Raw genomic sequence first — 22,339 nt, forward strand, 5'->3', positions numbered from 1 at the left:
TAAAAGAACTCTCTCAGACGTCCTTTCGACTTTCACCTCTTTATTTGAGAGAGTGCTTTTAAAAGGCCAAATCAGTTTTCTAGAATGGACGAGAGAAGGTTCTCTGCCATCAGCAAGACAGTGATTTATCGCATGGCAGCTCAGCGGGGTCACTTGCAGTCCATGTGAGCGTCCTCGCAAGCAAAAGTGAAAGATAATTCCACATGAAAAGAAATATATTATTTGTTTTCATGTGGAATTATCTTTAGTTATTAGTTATTATCTTTAGTTATTAGTTAACTGCAAACTGCACTATTTTGAGGAAATGCACGTGACCTATCAAGCAGATACAAAAGCTTTTGTGTTTCAAATATGGTCTGATTGAGGATGTTAGGTAATGATCCTGTGAACTGGTTAAGGGATTTCTGTTAATTTATGCTGTCATCACTGGGCTAGTTTGAGCTTGCAAAGCAAACAAGTGGTACGAGAGAGGGAGCGTACTTAACATTTCTGCAACAGTCCAGAGCTTATAATAGGCTTATTGTCATTCCACAAGTATCGTTTACACAGCAGTGATAAAATGATGTACGTACTGTGAGACTAAACTTGTCAGCGGCATTGAATCTTCAACTGCAATGTTGAAAAGCAAGCAGTCGAAGAGTTATTTTGAGAAATAATGAAGCTATGCTGTTTTATTCATCCTTGAAGATGTTTTTTGACCAATTTTGATCGGCCATTTTGAAACTGTCACTTGGATTGTGGCGATGCGCAGGATGAACACGTGAGGTTCATCCTTTGAATAGACAAAAGGGCAAAGACAATTTTAAATGTTTACACTGCCGCCAAGACTTTTTTTTTGTGTGTGGCACGCTGAGTTTACAGTGTACAACTTGAGATATAAAAAAAAAAAGTTAACTATATTTTAACGAATGTATGACGTGTTCTGTTGTATGATAACTTGATGTTAAATGTTGACTATATTTAGTTTTTGGAAAGAGTTGAAGTCATTAAATGTATTGACTTCTACTAATTCCTCCACTAGATGGTGCAAATACACCGTTTTACACTCTTACCGTAATTTTTAATTTAATTCATTTATTTTTAATGACATAATCCAGTAGGTGTTCAGTAGAATACTTTGCGGCCGTAGGTGTGTCTAAAGTAGATGTTCAATAGTTTTAGGGACACTTCATCTACACGTTTAACAAAGGCATGGTTAAAGAGGAGCTGAAGAGAACTTTTTTTTGTGGTGCGTGTAATTTATTTTGCGTGTGCATTTTTTAGATGTGGCAGCTTTCTGAAATAGAAAGGCGTTTTCAACGGCCTGGCTCGGTGCCATCAAGTATACATTGAATACAGATTTCATATTCAACAAATCGTAAGGGGCTAGATGTCGTTTAAGTTTAAATTTCTATCACAGTTTCTTACTTTAGTGCGCAGCAGACACGAACCAAGTGATGAATTCAGCTTCAGCTGTTCTTGTTTTACTCAGCAGGTCACCACTTTATTTACATGACTGCTTGCCTCCGGAGGTGAAAGTGCATTCTAACAAGGTGCAATATGGAGTGTTCAGTTGACTGTGAGAGTCGTGGCATAGCTGTAGGATAAGTTTACAAGTTTAACGTTTGCATCAGATTGCATGACTGGTATTAGTCAGCAAAAGTTCAGAGAGACTTGTCGGTTGTCACAGTCAGGCTTACACCTGATCTGTTTTTAGTTTAGTCTTGTTTTTCAGGTTCTCACTCGGGCAACCCTAATTAGCGTGACCAAAATAAATGGCATTGGGTTCTTGACACTTTGCTTGAAATACAAGTGATAGGGGAAAGGCATCTTTAACTAGGTCTGACAGGAAATATTCACATATGGGTTTTTACTTTGCCGTGTACATTGTAATTTTTCTTTGACTACATGTCGTATTACTTTGCAAATGGAAATTAAGTGATGCAAGGTCAGGAGTTGAGTAATCTCATTTCCTGCTGCAATATTTTACTGGTTTATCGCAAACCACCTTTTCCTTTTGCTTTGACAAATTCACAAACCAGATGTGATAAAACGTACCCAGTGTAGCTTCAAAAGCTACTATTTCATTTAACAAGAACTTCAGATTGATGAATACAATAGAAGAAACTTTATTGAGGAAAATACATTTTAACAGCTACTTCATATTATATGAGCTCTGTTGAATGTTGTCCACAGGGAGTCCCTTATTGAGCGGCATCAGACTAGGAAAAAAAAAACACACACACACACACAAGAACAAAATTAACTTTCTATTCAGTTGATCTCGTACTCCATCATGTTGCCAGTGCCCAACTTAAGTCTTAGAAATTAAGGTCTGGTAAACTCTGGTGAGCATTGTCATGATTTTTCAGTTACCTTTCCAACATCACGGCTCTTGGCCCTCAGCTTGTTGACCTGGGACTCTGCGATGTCAGCACGCTCCTGAGCTTCCTCCAGCTCATGCTGGACCTTCCTGAGCCTGGACATGTGAGTGTTGGCCTGCTCCTCCTGTGGAAAATTTAGAGTTAGAACAGAGATTATGGAAAAAAAACCCGAATAACTTTAGCCAATATGAAAATACATTTCTTAAAGTACTGTACTCACAGCCTCCTCATACTGCCTCTTGTAAGCCTTCACTTTGAGCTGCAATTTGTCCACCAGATCCTGGAGTCTGGTCATGTTCTTCTTGTCCTCCTCAGTCTATGTCGAGAAAAATATGTAGGTATTGAAATGTGGATTTGCAAACTTTACAGGAAGACACAGAGATTTCAGTGAAATGGAACTCACCTGGTAGGACAGCTCCTTCACTCTCCTCTCATATTTGCGGACGCCTTTAATAGCGTCAGCTCCGCGTCTCTGCTCGGCATCAACTTCGGATTCAAGTTCACGCACCTGAAGAGGAAATCCCCCAAAAAATGATCTCAGGTGTACACTGTGGGATACTCAGAAAGAAATATATACAGTACGATATACGATGACATACCCTCGACTCGAGTTTCTGGAGCTGCTTCTTGCCACCCTTCATGGCGAGGTTCTCAGCCTCATCCAGACGGTGCTGCAGGTCCTTGACAGTGACCTCCAGGTTCTTCTTCATCCTTTCCAGGTGAGCGCTGGTGTCCTGCTCCTTCTTCAGCTCCTCGGCCATCATAGCAGCCTGAGGTCAAGGGTATTGTAATCGATATTTCAAAATCTTGATTGGGCTGTCTGTGGTGTCAGGAAATTGCGTGTGTTACGACTCACATCAGTGATAGCCTTTTTGGCCTTCTCCTCAGCATTCCGTGCTTCCTGAACGGCATCGTCGACTTCGCTTTGAACCTGGACAAAGTCCGCCTCCAGCTTTTTCTTGGTGTTCATAAGGCTGGTGTTCTGCATGGTAAGGGTAAGGAATTGAATTTGGTTTGTATCCCCTGTTTAAGAAACAGATTTTGGTTTGAATTACTGAGCATGAACCTGAGAGTGAAGCAATCCGACACGCTCGCTGGCATCAACCAGCTCCTGCTCGGCCACTTTGCGTCCTCTTTCAGTCTGCTCCAAAGCGGCTCTCAGCTCCTCAATTTCAGCCACCATCAGGCCATTTCTACGTTCTACCATGGCAACCTGTTCCTTCATGTCTTCCTGGCCTCGAATAGCCTCATCAAGGTGCAATTGGGCATCCTGAAAGAAAAAAAAAATCAGTTCTATGGTCATGAGCATTTCGGAAGCAGAGACGGGAAGCTAACCTTGAGTTGTCCCTGGACATTCCTCAGTTGTTTCTGGGCTTCAGAAGCCTGCCTGTTGGCGTGGCTCAGCTGAATCTCCATCTCATTCAGGTCCCCCTCCATCTTCTTCTTGATTCTCAGGACGTCATTCCTGCTCCTGACCTCAGCATCAAGAGTGCTCTGCATGGCGTCAATCACTCTCTGGCTGTTCCTCTTGATCTGCTCCATCTCCTCGTCCTTCTCGGCCAGCTTCCTGTCAACCTCACCCTTGATCTGGTTGAGCTCTAGCTGAATACGAAGAATCTTGGCTTCCCCATGCTCCAGTGTGCCCTGTGGCAAAAGTTGAAATCGTAGCTTTGGTTCGCCAAGTTCGATCTTAACCAATTGAAATCCAGACATTTGAAAGATTAAAACATTGTTTGCTGAACCTCTGCTTCCTCCAGAGCTGTCTGTATTTCAGACTTTTCACTCTCCACAGTCTTCTTGGCCTTTTCCAGCTCATGGATGCTCTTTCCACTCTCACCAATCTGTTCAGTCAAGTCAGAGATTTCCTCTATGAAAGAAGAAACACAGAATATTAAAACACATTCTTAAGACAAGGGCAATAGAATTATAGAATATGTTGAAAGATCTACCTTGATTTACGTTTCGACTGGACTGGACCAGTCTGAATGTTATCAAAGTACAGTACTGGATATGATTGTGTTGATGATATGTTACTGATTGTCACAATGCCACTTGGGTATGGACCGGAGAGAAATTTATTTTGGTTGCATATCTTCACTAAAATTCAGTGAGTCACTCACGCTGCAGGTTCTTGTTCTCCCTCTTCAAGGTCTCCAGCTGGTCTAGAGCTTCCTCATACGAGTTCTTCATCTTGAACAGCTCAGTGCCGAGAGAACGGGCCTCCTTCTGGGATCCTTCCAGCTCCGCCTGGCCCTCCTCGAACTTCTGCTTCCATTCTGCCAGGACCTGAAAAGTTTTAGACGTTTAGAAATGAAGTACGATGCAGGACTGTATTTCACTCAGGTCATTCAATTCAGTTGCTAGCTCACCTTATCAAAGTTCCTCTGCTTCTTGTCCAAGTTAGCAGCCAGGGCATTCGCTCTCTCCACATCGATCATGAGGTCCTCCACCTCCCCTTGCAGCCTCTGCTTGGTCTTTTCCAAAGAGGCACACTTGGAGTTCACAGCTTCAATGGACTCCTCGGCTTCCTGGAGACGCTGGGCAAGCTTCTTCCTGTAATGGGCAATATTTTTTGGGGTTGTCATTTATGTGTAGACAATTGTACGCACTTAAGACGTATAAATAGAATTCCGAGAGGTGTCCAAATGATTTACTTGGCCTCCTCCAGCTCCTCGGTGCGCTGGATAGCATCGGTCTCATATTTTGATCTCCACTGCGCCACCTCACTGTTGGCCTTGGACATTCCTCTCTGCAGCTCCGCTTTGGCCTCCTGTTCCTCCTCAAACTGCTCTCTGAGCAGATCGCAGTCGTGGCGGGCAGACTGGACGGCATGGGCCAGGGCGTTCTTGGCCTGGTAAGCCCATCAAAATTGAATTGAATTTATTGTTTCACTTACAAAAAAAAAGTATTGCGATGCAAGAGGAGGATGGCATCTTGTGAGTCAAAAGAACTCTGTTGATTCCATACCTTTACTTCTTCCTCGTTCATCCTCTTGAGCTCGTCCATTTGCTGAGTAAAAGCCTGCTTGCCCCTGGTCAACTGAGAAACAAGGGCATCCTTTTCCTCAAGCTGACGAGCAAACTCACCTGAATGACAAATGATGATCGTTATTTGAAAATTGACATTGCACATTTCATCGGTTTTACCACACCTGGCTTACCGTTCTCGGTTTGGAGTCTTGCCCTCTGAACGCCGATATCATTCAACTGACGGATGTTCTCATCATGTTTACTTTTGAGCTCTCCATACTGGTCTTCAAGCGTTCTGCAGATTTTTTCCAAGTTGCTCTGTCATCAAGGAAAACGGATTGTCCACTTTTAGTACGTGATCGTTCAGATCCAAATAATTTCCTTTCATAAATTATTCTTGCCTTTGATTTAGCAACAGCCTCCATGTTGCTGGAGATGTCGTCAATCTCCATCTTGTACTCGCTCTTCTCCTTCTCCAGCTTCTGCTTGACACGCTGGAGGTTGTCGATCTGCTCGCCCAGCTCTGCGACGCTGTCGGCCTGCTTCTTGCGCAGAGCGGCAGCCGTGGCCTCGTGCTGCAGGGTGGACTCTTCCAGATCACGACGCAGCTTCTGGAACTCAGCCTCTCGCTTCTTGTTCATCTCAATCTGCGCGGCCGTGGCTCCGCCGGCTTCCTCCAGCCTCTCGCTGATCTCCTCCAGTTCCCTGGAGAGGTCAGCCCGCTGCTTCTCCACCTTGGCTCGGGCAGCCCTCTCAGCCTCAATCTCCTCTTCCAGCTCCTCAATACGAGCCTACGTTTGAGGATCGTATGGACAATTAAGAGTATCACTTGAAACACAATGAGATCTTCATATCAACTCGAATAAGATCTCCAATTTACCTGGAGCTCCTTAATCTTCTTCTGGAGTTGAACACCGAGAGACTGTTCGTCCTCAATCTTGGTGAGCAGCTGGCTGGTCTCAAAGTCTTTCCTTTGAGTGGGAAGGAAAAATACATGCTCCATTGTATTGGTGTTTGCGGCGGGACGCAGCAAGAATATCTTAAATTTGTTTCTGTCTCTTACTTCTTGAGTTTTTCCTCTGATTGTTGTCTACCATTCTCCAGGTCCATTATGGATTCCTGGGCTAGTTTCAGATCACCCTCAAGCTTCCTCTTGGCTCTCTCAAGATCCATGCGGAGCTTTTTCTCTTGCTCCAGTGAGCCTTCAAGCTGTTACATGACAGTTTTTTTTAAGGTAAATGAGACATGATCTTTAAACGCTATTCGCCCTGATTTCACCTAAGTCCTAAAAGTCATCAGAATGGTGTTCTTACGTCATCCACTTGCTGTTCCAGCTTCGTCTTGGCCTTGGTCAGAGTGTTAGCTTTGTCTTCCTCTGCCTGAAGATCGTCCAGTGTTTGCTGGTGGGCCTCCTGAAGGGCTTTCTTCTCTTTTGTTAACTTGGCAATCGACTCATCTTGGGATGCCATCTCCTCCGTCAGGTTTTTCACCTAAAATATTCAGGCAATATGTCATTTCCATTTTTTCTGCCCGTGAGAATTGAAATCGAGTCCAAGTCAAAATGAGGTTAACCTTGTTTTCAGTGGCGTGTTTCTCCTTCTCCACTTTAGCCAAGGTGAGTTCCAAATCATCAATATCTTTCTTCAGCTCTGAGCATTCGTCCTCCAGCTTCCTTTTCTTCGCCGTCAGCTCAGCGTTGATTTCCTCTTCATCTTCCAGTCTCTCGGTCGTCTCTTTGAGCTTGGCCTCAAGCTGGATCTTGCTCTTAATGAGCCCCTCACACCTTTCCTCAGCATCTGAGAGGTTATCGCTTTCCTACATATCGACCAAAAAAACATTCACTTATTCATCCGAATAAATCTACATTTTATATTGATCCAGGTAGTTAGTTAGTTTGAGCTGCATTTAGAGCAGACCTTTGCGAATCATGCCTTGTATTAAACTTTCTATTTACCGCTGCTACTTGCAGTTGCAGGTCATTCTTCTCCTGCAGCAAGGAAACCATTTTCTCTTCCAGCTCCTTCTTTTTGGCCAGAGCAGTACCCAGGTCTGTTTGCATCTTTTCATAATTCTCCTTCATCTGCTGGAGCTCTTTCTCAGTCTCAGCACTCTTCAGGAGTGGCTTGATCTTGAAATACAGCTTCAGCCATGGCCAGTTTTTCACGTTCATGAAGGAACGGAGGTTGTACTGGATGCTGAAGATTGATTCTCTGGGGGGGGGGGGGGTACACATGCACTTGATTGCAGTATGCCTTCTTTGGGGACTGTTAAATACGCAGCTTCGACATACCTCCTCTCCATCATCTTGACAAACTCTTTCCTCATCACATATCCTCTGCAGAGAGCCTGAGTCATGGTCACCAATGCAGCCAGTTTCTCATCTCTCATCTCCTCCAGTGCACCCAGCAGACCGGCTTTGAAGAACACCTAGGTCACCAATTGAAGTAAACGAGTCATTACCAAATATGTATCCGACAGAATACATGAATGTCATCTCTATTTTGGACTCCATGAATGCACCTTTGTGTGTCCAAATCTGTATTGAGTGTGATCCACGTCAATGGAGCTCAGCAGTTTCTCCGAAGCCTTCTTGTTGTCAATGAACTGACCGTCGGGGATGACGCTGGCATTCAGTACTTTGTATCTGCAAAAAACAAGGCTGGATGGTTAACTACTGCAAATTTTATTCAGTTCACTTGAACCCTTTCATGCACCCTGTAACCTGATAACATGGTAAGCTGTCCACTGGAGTAACCGCTGTCCCTGAAAGGGTTCCTTCGTGAAGACATTTCAACAAAATTATAGCTACCTTTGCTTGAAATCACCGTAGAGGATTCTGCTGGGGAAACCCTTCCTGCAGATTCTGATGCCCTCCAGCACACCATTGCACCTCAGCTGGTGGATGACCAAGAAGTTCTCCATAAGACCTGAATGCAAAAGACGTTTTGTTTTTACTGACTGCAGTTCAGGAAAATAACTTAAAACGTCTTACCCGGGGTTTTCGATTCGTTGGGAATCAGGCAACGCACAAAGTGAGGGTGGGTGCTCCTCAAGTTGGTCATCAGCTTGGCCAAGTTTTCCTTTGGATCAGCAAAAAGAATTCCTGGTCAGTCACTTTCCAACATGACCAAAGTTTGACTTTTTAAAAAAAACTCTTTCAGAAAACATACTCTGAAAAGAGCAGACACTGTCTGGAAGGAACCACCCTTCTTCTTTCCACCACCCTTCTTTGCGCCAGATTCTGTGTATCAAAACAAGTGTGATTAGAAAAGGTCCATCTCTCAAATGAATCTTCTAATTTTACCTTCAGCTGAAGCATGAGCCGCATACAACATAGCCAGCAGTTTGTTTGCTGCCTTCTGGTAGAGTTGGACAACGGAGTCGTTCAGTGGGTCCTTGTTCTTGTCCAACCAGCCATTGATATTGTAGTCCACTGTACCGGCATAGTGGACCAGCGAGAAGTGGGCCTCGGCCTTGCCCTTGGCCGGCTTTGGCTTCTCAAAGGCTTTGGTCTTGCCAAGATGCTGATCGTGCAGCTTGTTCTTGAACGTTGTGTCAGAGGCCTTGGGGAACATGCACTCTTCTTCAAGGATGGAGAAGATCCCCATTGGCTGAACCAATACAAACCAGTTCAGGATTACTTCGATACTTACAAATCAAGACATGTCACCAAATTGAATCCTGTCTGATTTCCAGTGTGTGTCTCACCTTCTCAATAAGCTCAATGCAAGCAGCCAAGTCCATGCCGAAGTCAATGAATTCCCATTCAATGCCTTCTTTCTTGTATTCCTCTTGCTCCAGGACAAACATGTGTTGGTTGAAAAACTGTTGCAGTTTCTCATTGGTGAAGTTGATGCACAGTTGCTCCAAGCTGTTGAACTGCAGTATCCCGTTGAATCAGTTCAATGATCTGATCTTTTTAAACCTAAAATATGTGATGAGTGAGACTTACATCGAAGATCTCAAACCCAGCGATATCCAACACCCCGATGAAGTACTGTCTCGGCTGCTTTGTGTCCAACATCTCATTGATGCGGATGACCATCCACAAGAACATTTTCTCATAGACGGATTTGCACAAAGCTGAGACAGCGTTGTTGACCTGATGAGGAGATGTTCGGGTGGTCATTGGTTTAAAAAAAAAAGTTTCCTTCAATGTGGAAATACTACAGTTTCAATTAGATTTTTCTTACCTGTGGGACAGTCTGACCTTTGGTCACCATCTCGTTACCAACTTTGACTCTGGGGTAGCACAATGCTTTCAGCATATCAGCTGAGTTCAGGCCCATAAGATAAGCAATCTTGTCAGCCACTAATAAAAGATACGATTGAGCAGTGAGCTTAGACACGAATGTGAGTTGATCTTCCACCCTCGATACAGTCGCTGTTATACCCAAGACTTACCCTCAGTGCCATCGGGCTCAGCCTGCTCCTCACGCTGCTTCTGCTTGAACTTCATGTTTCCATGATGCATCACGGCACCAGTCAGCTTGTAGATGCCTAGTTTCTCTTCTGCGCTGAATCCCAGGATGTCAATAGCTGTCTGTCATGTACATTAGCCATTGTTATTTTGGATCATAATCATTCTTTCCCGTTCTAATGATACAGCAAACCTCAATAGTCGTATTCAGAATTGCATCCTTACGTCTGTTGCGGTGAACTCCTCGACGTCGTTGATGCTCTTGACGGTGATTTCACCCTGGCTGATCATTGGGTAGTCGTATGGGTTGGTGGTGATCAGAAGAGCCTCTACCAAGGTTAAAAACAAAAAGCACAAGTTAATATTTCAGTAACTTCAAGTGGGCCATTTTCTGGGGATATTATCAGCCTTTTTTTTTCTTGGCGCAATCCTAATTTACCCAGTAGCTCAGGTTTATGTCCAGTCATCAACTGATAAAAGATATGGTAGCTCCTCTCAGCTGACAACTGGAAAGTGACACGGGACTTCTCCAGGAGATCTAAGAGTCATAATTAAATGGGGCTCAGTGTAGCAATGTCACATTTTCTATGATTGTTATTGTCCGACCAAACATTAGTCTTGAGTGTATTTTTACTTGTACTTGCAACAAGTTTCAACTCACACGTTTCGATATCAGCTGAGGACAGTTTTCCACTGGAGCCAAAGTGGATCCTGATGAATTTACCCTAAAAAACATGTATGTGTATATAGATTAATTTAACTACAACAAAAAAAACAGAAGCTTTTTGATTCAATAAAATTACATTGAGGGATTAAAACAAAGCAAAACATGATTTCATTTACTTACAAAACGAGAGGAGTTGTCATTCCTCACAGTTTTGGCATTACCGTACGCCTCCAGCAGAGGGTTGGCCGCAACAATTTGGTCTTCAAGAGAGCCCTGCAAAAAAATGCATTTAAATACTGTAGTGTGATGATTGTTCTCCCCCAATTCTGTTAATACGTACAGTAAAGTACAGCAGGTAAGCAATTTACCTGCATTTTGCCTGCTGTTTGTTGTTCAGACTTCTTGGAACCAATAGCTGCAATTGTTGCAAAGTATTGGATGACACGCTTGGTGTTGACAGTCTTTCCCGCGCCGGATTCTCCGCTGCGTAACAAACCAAATTAAGTATTAGGCTTTATTTCCTCTCAATAAAAAAAAAAAAAAAAAAAAAAAGAGAATCCGATATTATTCGCTATACTCACGTAATCAGGACAGACTGGTTCTCACGATCTGAGAGCATCATTGACACAATTTCACTCAACATCTTTGCATTGTTGTCAACACCTCAAGTCACCTGGCTTTTCTTACCCGTGTGCATGAACTGATAGGCGTTGTCGGAGATGGAGAAGATGTGGGGCGGAGCCTCAATCCTCTTTTTACCCCTGTAGGCCGAGACACACGTAGCGTCGTACACCGGAAGCCACTTGTAGGGATTCACGACAACGCAGAACAACCCAGAGTAGGTCTGCAAAATCCGAAATGAGAAGTGAGCGGCGTAAATGCATAATGTGATAAAAAAAAAAGATAGCTAATAAGTCGAAACTCACATAGATCATCCATGATGCATAACGCTCTTTGAGGTTATACAATACACAAGGTTCATTGAGGTGGGTCATCATGGCCATGTCCTCAATTTTATCGAACTTTGGGGGGTTTCTGGGGTGGATGTCGTCCTCTTTCACAGTTACGGTCTGAATAATGAGACAGGATTTTTGTCTTCATTCACTGGAGGATTATTGAGAGTAAGACTGAAAGCACTCAAAGTTTAGTTCAAATTCATTCAGTCCCAAAGACGTTTTTAAACGTCTTTTCAGACTTGGTCTAGAAATGGCTGGTACTGAATGAGTTAAGCCAGGTCAATAACTCACTACCTCAAAACGGTCTTACATTAATGAGAAGTGGAAAGTTGTTGGAGTACGACAATCAGTTGCCTACCTTTCCACCATCAATTTCAACTGTGGCTTTTCCACCCTCCTTCTTTGTGAGTTTACCCTTGAGATACATCTCAGCCGGATCAACCACAAAGTAGGCGGTTTTGGCATCAAAGGGAGCTGCCTGAGCCTCGATCCGCTCCTTCTCTGGCTTTCGGAGGTAAATGGCTGCAGCGCCGTACTGCTCCATCTCTGCATCGGTGCTCATGGTGGCACTTTAATGGAGACTGCTAAAGTATTCAAATGGCGGTGATTGTTTGGTTATGGCTCCGGCCACAAACAACATGAATGAATTGAGTGTTAGTAAGCTCTTTTACCTCTTTGCTCTTCAAAATAATGAATCAAGGTTACTGTGTCCAATAGAGTCTCGCGATGCTGTAAAAAAAAAAAAACCCAAAACAAAACAAACACATTTAGTGCAAACACTTTCAAACATTTTATACATTCAGTCCAGAATTTAACAACAAATAAGAGAACCATTGAGAGTGAGGTCGTCAATAATTTTGGGATTTATATGATTATTATTTAACCTGGAGGTATGGATCTAAAATGACCTCCACTCAGTTGTCACTAAATCAACTCATCAGTCAAGAGAAAAGAACCCCACGCCCACACACTCACCTGTGTTGGAAGCCTATCAGTTCATACAGTAGTGCAGGGCTGCCTTTTTTATAGAGGCTCGGAGCGCCTGGTCAGCAGGAGACCCTCGCTCAAATTTGGTCATGGCCCCTTTTTGTCCTGATGCCTATTTAGTGGCAGGGTGGGGGGACATTTGTTCTTAGAATTTGAAAAATGTGGGATGAAGTTACACCATCTGCTTGAACGGATCGATCCCGTGGGAAATTCCAATCCCGCACGCTGTGTTGTGCAATCATACATTTAAATAAATTTAATTGGGAAAAATATATATTTATATGTGTGTAGTTAAAAAAGACCTACCTGAGGTAAATATTAAGGGAGACTTGTGATGGTATTTATACAGCTAATTTCCACACAGGATGGTGAAATGAACACTGAAAATGATGATAAAAGGAATATACGCTACACAGAAAAATGTAATTGATACCTTATGTATGTAAAATAATTTTATGAGAATGAATAAAGCAGTTATTGAGGGAAAAATATGCTGCAACTGTGGATGTCGGATCACCGTTGCCACCAAGTGCAAGCACGAAAGCGATATCACTGCTCGTTCATGAAATAGCCAGAATATTGTTTGTGTACGCTTCCAATAAATGTCGTTCCTGATTTAAAAGGACATTGCAACATGTCATTAACATCAAGCGTCTTTAATCCCGAATAGCTTGAAGGAGAGGATGGCTTGACGGCTGGAAGACTCATCTGAATTCCACTGGTGTTCAGTTGCAGGACACTTGCATGTTTGAAATCTTTGTCGTGAAAGAAAGACGCTCACCACCCTGCCTTGAGTTCATTAGCCTCTCGAAGAAAAAAAACTATTTTCTGCCTCTGACTGAAATGTATATGCGACACTTAAGTCACGAATTGTGGCTTAATTGGAAATCTATTCTTAACCAACACATTTTTGTTGTCTCTTCAAGATGGTATGACCCCGCAAATTAGGTATAAAGTGGAGGATAATTAGTTGTAATTCTCCATCATGACAACATACCGCCATGCTTCATGTTTAATTTGGAAACACAGCCAGACGTGGGCGGTCTTCAATACCTGTCTGCCGTGCATCTCATATTCCTGTAATAGAATTAAAGATGTGGTCCTGCCCATAACGTGTTTCAGTTGTCAGCGATGCTTGTCCCTAAATGGATAAGCAAACACTTGCCAACTCATTTGAGATCAGGCCCGAAATAAATTCCACACGAGCCAATTGAACTTAATCCACTTGCTGCATATGATACGGCAAGTCGCTGACATCTGTTAATGCTCCATGATGCATGTGCCCCCTGCAGACTTTCACTGTATGTTTGTTGCTAGCTCAACGGGGGTGAAACCTCCCTCTCGCCACGACTTATTCTCTTTTTTTATTTTTATTTTTTTGAGTCGCAGATGTTACGATAAGATCAAAGCTACCAGAAAACAAATACAAAGATTCAGGACAGCGATAATAAATACATTCTTTATTGATGAGCCCGTTATCGTATGCATCATATTTTACTAATACTGTTCAAAGGCATTTTCGCGGTACTCTTACTCAGCAGAGTCACTCTGGGGGAAAAAAACGAGTACAGTATTACTGTTATTTTATGTTCAATCTCCTTGAAAGCGCTTTGTTACAGCGACGGCTGTTGTGAAAGATGTTTTGTACAATATATTGCCTGATGCGAAACGACAACAATGCGTAGACGTCACTTTTTGTCTGATTGCAGTTGCCCAAACGTTACCTTTCCAAAATCAGCTTGTTGACCTGGGACTCGGCGATGTAGGCACGCTCCTGAGCCTCCTCCATCTCACACTGGACCTTTCTGAACCTTGACATGTGAGTTTTGGCCTGCTCCTCCTGTGGTTTAAAATGGACAAGTGTCACATATTTACAGTCCGGTTATGTCCTGAAGTCAGCCCGGGGGTGGGATGATGAACATTCATATTATTTGACTTACAGCTTCCTCAGTTTGTCTTTTGTAAGCCTTGACTTTCAGTTGCAGTTTATCCACCAGATCCTGAAGCCTCGTCCCGTTCTTCTTGTCCTCCTCAGTCCGTACATAAAATATTGCATAATCAGCAATGGAAGACAGTTTGGCGTTTTTATCGAGTAGTTATACCTGGTAAGTCAGCTCCTTGACTTTCCTCTCGTATTTGCGGACTCCTTTGATAGACTTGGCTCCACATCTCTGTTCGGCATTGACCTCTGATTCGAGCTCACGCACCAACATGATGTATCGGTACAGCACGTTTTCAATTTGAAACTGCAATGTATGTCCAGAAGTGGATACATGCAGGCTACAGATCATACCCGAGCCTCCAGTTTCTGGAGTTGCTTCTTGCCACCCTTCATGGCGAGGCTTTCGGCCTCATCCAGGCGATGCTGCAGGTCCTTGACAGTGACCTCTAGGTTCTTCTTCATCCTCTCCAGGTGAGCGCTGGCGTCTTGCTCCTTCTTCAGCTCCTCGGACATCATGGCAGCCTGAAGTTTTAGGTGAGTAAAACGAAACTATATGGCGGCAACAAAATCACGGTGGTACCACACCGCAGAATGAAATGCGATTTTTGTAATGTCCTTTTTTCAGCCTCGGGCATGCGATTAATTGCATGAAATAGAATTTTGTACATCAATCGTAAATGTTTCTGACCTATCTGGGTCAGCAATGTTTTGACTGAAATGTGACGACAAAGCCATTGTGACAGAGATCCTTCTCATAATGCTTTTGTGATTGAATGTCTAACCCATGTTTTAAATGTGGATATTATGTTTATAGTGGTGCCTCAAAAACACACTACGACAAAAAAAAAAATGGCTAGAAATTACTGTCACTGACACTCACATCGGTGATAGCCTTTTTGGCCTTCCCCTCAGCATTCCGTGCTTCCTGAACGGCATCTTCAACTTCACCTTGAACCTTGACAAAGTCCGCCTCCAGCTTCTTCTTGGTGTTGAGGAGGCTGGTGTTCTGAACGTGAAAAACAATCATGTCTCAGATCTCCTTTGTCCCCTTAAGCATCTATCTCTGTGCTTGTTTAAGAGACACGTGCTCGTATGGATCACTGAGTAGGAACCTGAGAGTGAAGCAAAACTAGTCCATCTTTTTAGTCCGTCTGGATTTTTTTCTGTTGGGAAATTGTGATTATGAATGGATGGTTACAATGCTTAGGAATGGTGATTTTTTTTTTTACACCAATGTGCAAGCCTCAAATGCCATTAGAAGAGTTAAACATTGCAAAAAGTGCAGCTACACTTTTGCCATATCAGGATTAATGTCTTTTAAAGAACGCCTGCAAGCTTTAAGCATAGAGTTAGGTGTTAGGCATACACCTATGTAATGATTTTCTCAATGAGAGTCCGTCTTATATAGTTGTTTCCTCAATGAACTCTACGTAGTTCATGACTGAGTGAAATATAATGGGAGAGGTGGCGCTATACCTTTTCATTTAATTACATTTTAATATTTACCATAAATTATGAAAGTGTCTGATTTGGAGGTAACGTGTTACGACAGAAGGGAAGACTTTACGGCTGTTCCCAATTCATTGGCTTACAGGGACACACGTGACCAGAAGTTTGTCAGTGTGTCACTGTCTGAAAAAGCTCTCATTTTACACGCTTGGGAGCGACGGCTAGCTAACGATAGCAAAAGCCAACAAAACGAATTTACATTCATCAGCCATTTACCGTGGTTGAAATGCCGTCGGTAAATGGAAAACAGGATGTTATCTTTGTAAGTTTTATTTCAGTTAAACTGTTTATCTAAATATACTAAAAATTCGCGGGTTGCTAAGAGCTAACGCTAACGCTTGCTGGAATGCTACGCTTGCTTTGCATATGCGACGCTGGTGTTATCTTGTTGTTTATTGAGGAAAGTGTTGGGTGATCTTAGTTTGACCCTCGAATATATTTGGTTATGTTATGTATAATTTTGCTAATGGAAACATTTTACGGACGAATGTATGAAAATAGTCGTGGTCGTACAGTTCCTGAAATTTGTCTAACTTGCTAAGTGTGATTTGATTTTCCGCTTTATTAGGAGGACGATGATCTGCCGTATGAGGAGGAGATTATCAGAAATCCATATTCAGTTAAGTGCTGGATGCGTTACATCGAGTTTAAACAGAATGCGTCCAAACCCGTCCTCAACATGATCTATGAACGAGCTCTGAAAGAGCTACCTGGAAGGTATGCACTCTTCAGAGTTGCACACAATATTGTTTGTACTTACACACACGCACGCAATATGTTTAAGTCAAAAAGCAAAGGATGTGGGGTGCGAATGATTTTTTTAAACTATGCTTTCCCACAGTTATAAATTATGGTACAATTACCTGAGGGAGAGGAGGAAACAAGTCAAAGGGAAATGTATAAACGAACCAGTGTATGAAGAAATCAACAACTGCCATGAAAGAGCGCTGGTGTTCATGCACAAGGTCATAACTATGTTAACAAGCCAAATATTTGATTGAAATAATTTATATGTAACAAGAAATTATTGACTGAAATTGCGCTTCCATCTGCTGCGACTCCAGATGCCCAGGATATGGACCGACTATTGCCAGTTCCTAGTGTTGCAATGTAAGATCACAAGGAGTCGGCGATCATTTGACCGTGCGCTTCGAGCTCTTCCTGTTACTCAGCATCCACGCATCTGGCCTCTCTATCTTCGCTTTGTCCGATGCTTGCCCCTGCCTGAGACGGCCATACGAGTCTACCGCAGATACCTCAAGGTACTGACAAGCAAGAGTTGGCAATACCTGCCACATATATTTTTTTAAAATGTCAAACTGTGTATGTGCAGCTTTCTCCAGAGAATGCAGAAGATTATATTGAGTACTTAAAGTCTGTTGGCCGCTTGGATGAAGCTGCTGTACGTCTCGCGGCTGTTGTCAATGATGAAAGCTTTGTGTCCAAAGAAGGCAAATCTAACTACCAGGTAAGTTTGTCAACATTCCCTGGAAATGTCCACATACTGTATATATTTTACCCTAACATGACAAATTTGTAATTATAATATATCTTTCTTGATACAGTTGTGGCACGAGCTATGTGACCTGATTTCGCAGAACCCCGACAAGGTGACTTCTCTAAATGTTGGTGCTATCATTCGGGGTGGGCTCACTCGCTTTACGGACCAGCTTGGCAAGCTGTGGTGCTCTTTGGCTGATTATTACATCAGGAGTGGCGTCTTTGAAAAGGTTTGTAAACAAATGACTGTCCAAAGCACACAACTCTGGATATTCTAAACCACATTTCTTCAAATAATGGCCTCTGCTTTAATCGATGCTTCCTTGAATTAGTAAATGCATTGCTGTATAAACACCATACCCCAACAGATGACTAGTACTCGCTGCAGATTATTAAGTGTATGAGGAAATACAATAAATCATTTTTTTGTGTCTTATAGGCCCGTGATGTGTATGAGGAGGCCATTCTTACCGTGGTGACCGTCAGGGATTTCACCCAAGTCTTTGACAGTTACGCTCAGTTTGAAGAAAGCATGATCGCAGCCAAGATGGAAACCACCTCCGAGATGGGCCAGGACGAAGAGGGTTCGTGTGGCCTCATCGAAAGCCCTTAACATCCAGTGTTTACTCTATCACACATGTTTATTCACTTTGTCCTTCACTCCCCAAGACGACATCGACTTGGAGCTTCGACTCGCCCGCTTTGAGGAGCTGATAACACGGCGACCTCTTCTTCTGAACAGTGTGCTGTTGCGACAGAACCCCCACAATGTCCATGAGTGGCACAAACGTGTCAAACTGTACGAGGGTATTCCACGGCAGGTGAGTTTTTGGCTGTTCGCTCTTACTGAACCCGAGGTACAGTTCTTGACTTACGAGTGTCTCAACGTACACATTTCTTCAGATACAAACTGTTGCTCAGTCGAGCTAAACTCAATGGTGCGCTTTAAATTGTTTACTGAATGGGACAAGCAGCCGTATAAACAAATCCAAAATGAAAACACTTGCAAGGGTCATGTAGCAGATGACAACATGCAGACTAACCATTTGGTAAACCAAACCCGACTGACCCCACACCCCCTTAAAGGCATGTCAACACACAAATAGAGTTCACCCTAGCTATTCTCGAGTGATAGGGACCGAACCCTACCGTCAATAGCAACAACCTGCATCACACTACTGTAGCACTATATGACGAGTATCTTATCTATATTCCGTCCACTCTCCAGATCATCAACACATACACGGAGGCGGTGCAGACTGTTGATCCCATAAAAGCCACCGGGAAGCCTCACACGCTCTGGGTCACCTTTGCTAAATTCTATGAAGACAACGAGCAGCTGGATGATGTAGGTACAAACAGCCTGAAGGATACTCGATGGACGATCTGTAGGGGAAATACTTTAAATGCTTTGTATCATTTAGGCCAGGACCATCTTTGAGAAGGCCACCAAAGTGAACTACAAGCAGGTGGACGACCTGGCCACAGTTTGGTGCGAATATGGAGAGATGGAACTCCGACACGAAAACTATGAGCAGGCACTGAGGATACTGAGGGTGAGCCATGAATTTTTATTCTAGGTAACATTAGTCTTTTTTTTTTTTTGTGTGTGGAACATATCTACTTTTCCGTTGTAGAAATCCCTGCTGTATTGAGAAAATCAGTGGTGGAAAGCAATTGTTTTTATATGTGTATAATGTTTACGACGTCAGTATAACTCAACCACTTAGCGTTCTTATATCCCATCCATTTGATGACTTTAGAAAGCCACAGCCATCCCATCCAAGAAGGCTGAGTACTTCGATGCCTCCGAGCCAGTCCAAAACAGAGTCTACAAGTCTTTGAAGGTCTGGTCCATGTTGGCAGACTTGGAAGAGAGTCTAGGCACATTCCAGGTGAGTATCTATATCTATTTCGTAAATTTTTTTTTGGAGGGGGCGGGGGTTGCTAATGCATCCAATAAATATCCTCGCTATCTTTGTTTGTGTGAACTGTAAACATGTTGCTTTGTTCTAATCTCCCTCCAGTCTACAAAAGCAGTGTATGACCGCATTATTGACCTGCGCATCGCCACGCCGCAGATCATCATCAACTACGCCATGTTCCTCGAAGAGCACCAATACTTTGAAGAGAGCTTCAAAGTAATAACCCGGCAATGTATATGTTGTATCCATGTATAGCCCATTGATCTCTGTTGAATGCATTGCCTTTTGTCTCCAGGCGTATGAGCGTGGCATCGCCCTCTTCAAGTGGCCAAATGTTTATGACATCTGGAACACTTACCTCACCAAGTTCATTGACCGATACGCAGGCAAAAAGCTGGAGAGAGCCAGAGATCTCTTCGAACAAGCTCTCGATGGCTGCCCCGCCAAATTCGCCAAGAGTGAGTAGCTTTTGGAAAATCATCACTTTTCGCTCACATTTTTCGCTCTAATATCATACGCGTCCTGCACGGCGTTCCAGCCATCTACCTGCTGTACGCCAAGCTGGAGGAGGAGTACGGACTGGCACGTCACGCCATGGCTGTTTACGAAAGAGCGACGCAGGCGGTAGAAAATGAGGAGCGACACCAGATGTTCAATATCTACATCAAGAGAGCGGCCGAAATATATGGCGTCACGTACACCAGGGCCATTTACCAGAAGGCTATCGAGGTACATTCAGCTGTCGTTCCGACTCGCCAGCTATCTTTAAATGCTAGCGATGCACCGATACCACCCTTTTCACACCGAGTGCAAGTACTTATATTTTACTTCTCGTTAATACAGATTACCGATTCATCATAATGCCTCTATATCTTGCAATTGTGAGGAAAATGTTTCATTTTTAACATCAACAAACGTTTTATTTTAAATGTAGCCTGTGACACAAGTGATTTCAGTTGATTTCAGAAATGACTCCCTCCCCCTAATTCTCCTCCCCCATTCCTTATTTCTTCAGGTACTCCCTGATGAGCATTCCAGGGACATATGCTTGCGATTTGCAGACATGGAGAGCAAACTGGGTGAAATTGATCGGGCCAGAGCCATCTATTCCTACTGCTCTCAGATCTGCGACCCCAGGGTAAGAGCAGCCTCCAACTGACGAGTGACCCTTTTCCACCAATGATTTTCACATGTATTATAATTTGTTTTCCCCCCTCAGGTCACAGCTGTGTTCTGGCAGACGTGGAAAGAATTTGAGATCCGCCACGGAAACGAGGACACCATTAGAGAGATGCTGCGAATCAAGCGCAGTGTCCAGGCCACGTACAACACTCAGGTCAACTTCATGTCATCTCAGATGCTGAAGGCCACAACGAGCTCCACAGGCACCGGTAAGATGACTGCCTCTGGTCCTTTGGCTGAGACAAGAATTTAGTAACTGGGCATTAATTGCAAACACTTTTTTGCACGTGTGTCCAGTGTCAGATCTTGCCCCAGGCCAGTTGGGAATTGACGACATGAAAATGTTGGAGCAGAAAGCGCAGCAGCTTGCAGCAGAGGCAGAGCAGGATAAGCCCAAGCCAAAAGAAAAGATTCTCTTTATTAGGTCAGTCATTTTTTTCAATGTCTATATTATCCAAATGTTGATATATTTTAAAGTATATACAGAATAAACGTATTTTCTGCATTTGCAGGAGTGACACATCCCGCACTGAGTTAGCCGAGCTGGCCAAACAAGCCAATCCTGATGAGATTAATATTGATGACGAGGATGAGGACGATGGGCAAGGCCCGGAGGGTGAGTGACATGACTGGCTTCAAATGTTTTTTTGTTTTTTTTATTTGGGGGGGGGGTGACTTTTTGTCATCCAAGGCAGCATGTTTATTGTTAACCCCCTGTTGTCTCCCTACTTACAGAAGTGCAGCTGGAACAGAAGAGTGTTCCCACTGCTGTCTACGGAGGCCTGAAAGATGATTGAGAAAACCTTCTCAAGAAGACTTAGTGACTTTTGTAACATTGTAGTCATCGTTCTTAAATCATAAAATATACATTTGAGAATTTGAGTACATTTCTTGCATTCACTCCTGAGACGTGTGATGACAGCATGGCTTCGTCCCTCCACATTTTTGCCTGGAGAAAGTAACATGCACTTTTTTGTCATGACCACACTGGGTCAGGCTTTCTCAAGTATGTGGTAGAGCAATTGGGGAGGTGAATAGTTCGCTTTTGGATTAATGGAATTCTGTCCTACAATATTTTGTTTAAAAAGTCTGTCCTTCATAGAATGAATGAAGTTTGTACTTATATTTTTACATAATGTCCTGAAGAGTTAAATCAATAAAGATTGGTAAGACTAGGCATTTCATTTTCACAATACAGTATTTATGTCACGAAATTAACTTTTACATTGTGCTGGTTTTCAATGCTAAAGTATCTAACGACCCATTCTAATATTCCCTTGAGTTTATTATATAATTATCAAATTCCTTTGGTGAACAATCTATGTGGGATGGACTTGGTCCTTTTCCGAAGGTACCAACAAATGGAGAAATATTTTCATAATTAGATTAACATTGCTGAAAGGTAATCCTCTTAGAAAGTTAGCGCAATTGGATGCAAGCCTAGCAACATCATGTGATGGGGCACCCTTGGCGTTTGCTTTCCTGTGGTGATAGTGCTACTGGAAACAAGGCTTCAGAACATTACTTAACAATGTATTTGGACTGTCCAAAATTAGAGGTTCTCAAAATGGATTCCGAGAAACTTTGGACAATAAATGTTCTTATTTTAAAAAAGTGAAACTCCACACGGTGTGCCAATTGAAGAAAAAGAACAACAAAAATGACTCATTCCTGCCTTTGTTTGGGGACAATTAAAAGCACGGATATGACAAATATTAACCAAAAAATTAGTCTTATTTTTCGAGAATAAAACGCGTATATTTCCCAAAGCAATATTTCTACTACTGAAACTACAGCACCTGTAAATCAGCGTCGACGTTCCCAACAAGAAAATCCCGCCTCTCGTTGTCGCGATCTCCATTCCTATTGGTCCCTCGGTTGAGTGACGTCGCCGGCGTTTACCTGGTAATCCGTCATCG

The 22,339-nt window shown here is 43.0% G+C and overlaps 2 protein-coding genes and 1 pseudogene across 2 annotated transcripts; 1 reads left to right on the forward strand and 2 right to left on the reverse strand.

The window, feature by feature from the left end:
* Nucleotides 1-2,091: 2,091 nt before the first annotated feature.
* Nucleotides 2,092-11,937, reverse strand: LOC147192877 (myosin heavy chain, fast skeletal muscle-like). The gene is made up of 39 exons (XM_086132804.1): nt 11,734-11,937; nt 11,346-11,489; nt 11,107-11,263; nt 11,001-11,028; nt 10,788-10,902; nt 10,600-10,692; nt 10,414-10,477; nt 10,192-10,290; nt 9,978-10,081; nt 9,737-9,875; nt 9,526-9,644; nt 9,285-9,434; nt 9,041-9,211; nt 8,637-8,943; nt 8,503-8,573; nt 8,325-8,412; nt 8,142-8,259; nt 7,853-7,976; nt 7,623-7,759; nt 7,287-7,542; nt 6,905-7,147; nt 6,646-6,822; nt 6,396-6,541; nt 6,213-6,303; nt 5,734-6,123; nt 5,524-5,650; nt 5,331-5,449; nt 5,018-5,214; nt 4,733-4,916; nt 4,484-4,649; nt 4,106-4,230; nt 3,699-4,007; nt 3,430-3,633; nt 3,220-3,345; nt 2,963-3,133; nt 2,767-2,871; nt 2,584-2,679; nt 2,356-2,487; nt 2,092-2,201 (listed from the first exon to the last, which is right to left on the reverse strand). Exons 1-39 carry the CDS (start codon nt 11,935-11,937, stop codon nt 2,184-2,186), a joined length of 5,814 nt encoding a protein of 1,937 aa, XP_085988930.1. The 3' UTR covers nt 2,092-2,183.
* A 1,926-nt stretch (nt 11,938-13,863) lies between these two features.
* Nucleotides 13,864-16,025, reverse strand: LOC147192878 (myosin-3-like; annotated as a pseudogene).
* xab2 (XPA binding protein 2) lies at nt 15,919-21,599 on the forward strand. The gene is made up of 19 exons (XM_086132080.1): nt 15,919-16,075; nt 16,382-16,530; nt 16,655-16,778; nt 16,878-17,075; nt 17,147-17,281; nt 17,379-17,543; nt 17,753-17,897; nt 17,983-18,134; nt 18,542-18,661; nt 18,738-18,869; nt 19,077-19,208; nt 19,341-19,454; nt 19,534-19,696; nt 19,777-19,967; nt 20,254-20,376; nt 20,458-20,629; nt 20,718-20,844; nt 20,933-21,036; nt 21,156-21,599. Exons 1-19 carry the CDS (start codon nt 16,040-16,042, stop codon nt 21,215-21,217), a joined length of 2,544 nt encoding a protein of 847 aa, XP_085988206.1. The 5' UTR covers nt 15,919-16,039; the 3' UTR covers nt 21,218-21,599.
* The last annotated feature ends 740 nt before the right edge of the window (nt 21,600-22,339 follow it).

This window comes from Hippocampus guttulatus, chromosome 16, assembly GCF_054856545.1.
Source record: "Hippocampus guttulatus isolate MCC_2025c chromosome 16, RoL_Hgut_1.0, whole genome shotgun sequence".
NCBI classification, from domain to species: domain Eukaryota; kingdom Metazoa; phylum Chordata; class Actinopteri; order Syngnathiformes; family Syngnathidae; genus Hippocampus; species Hippocampus guttulatus.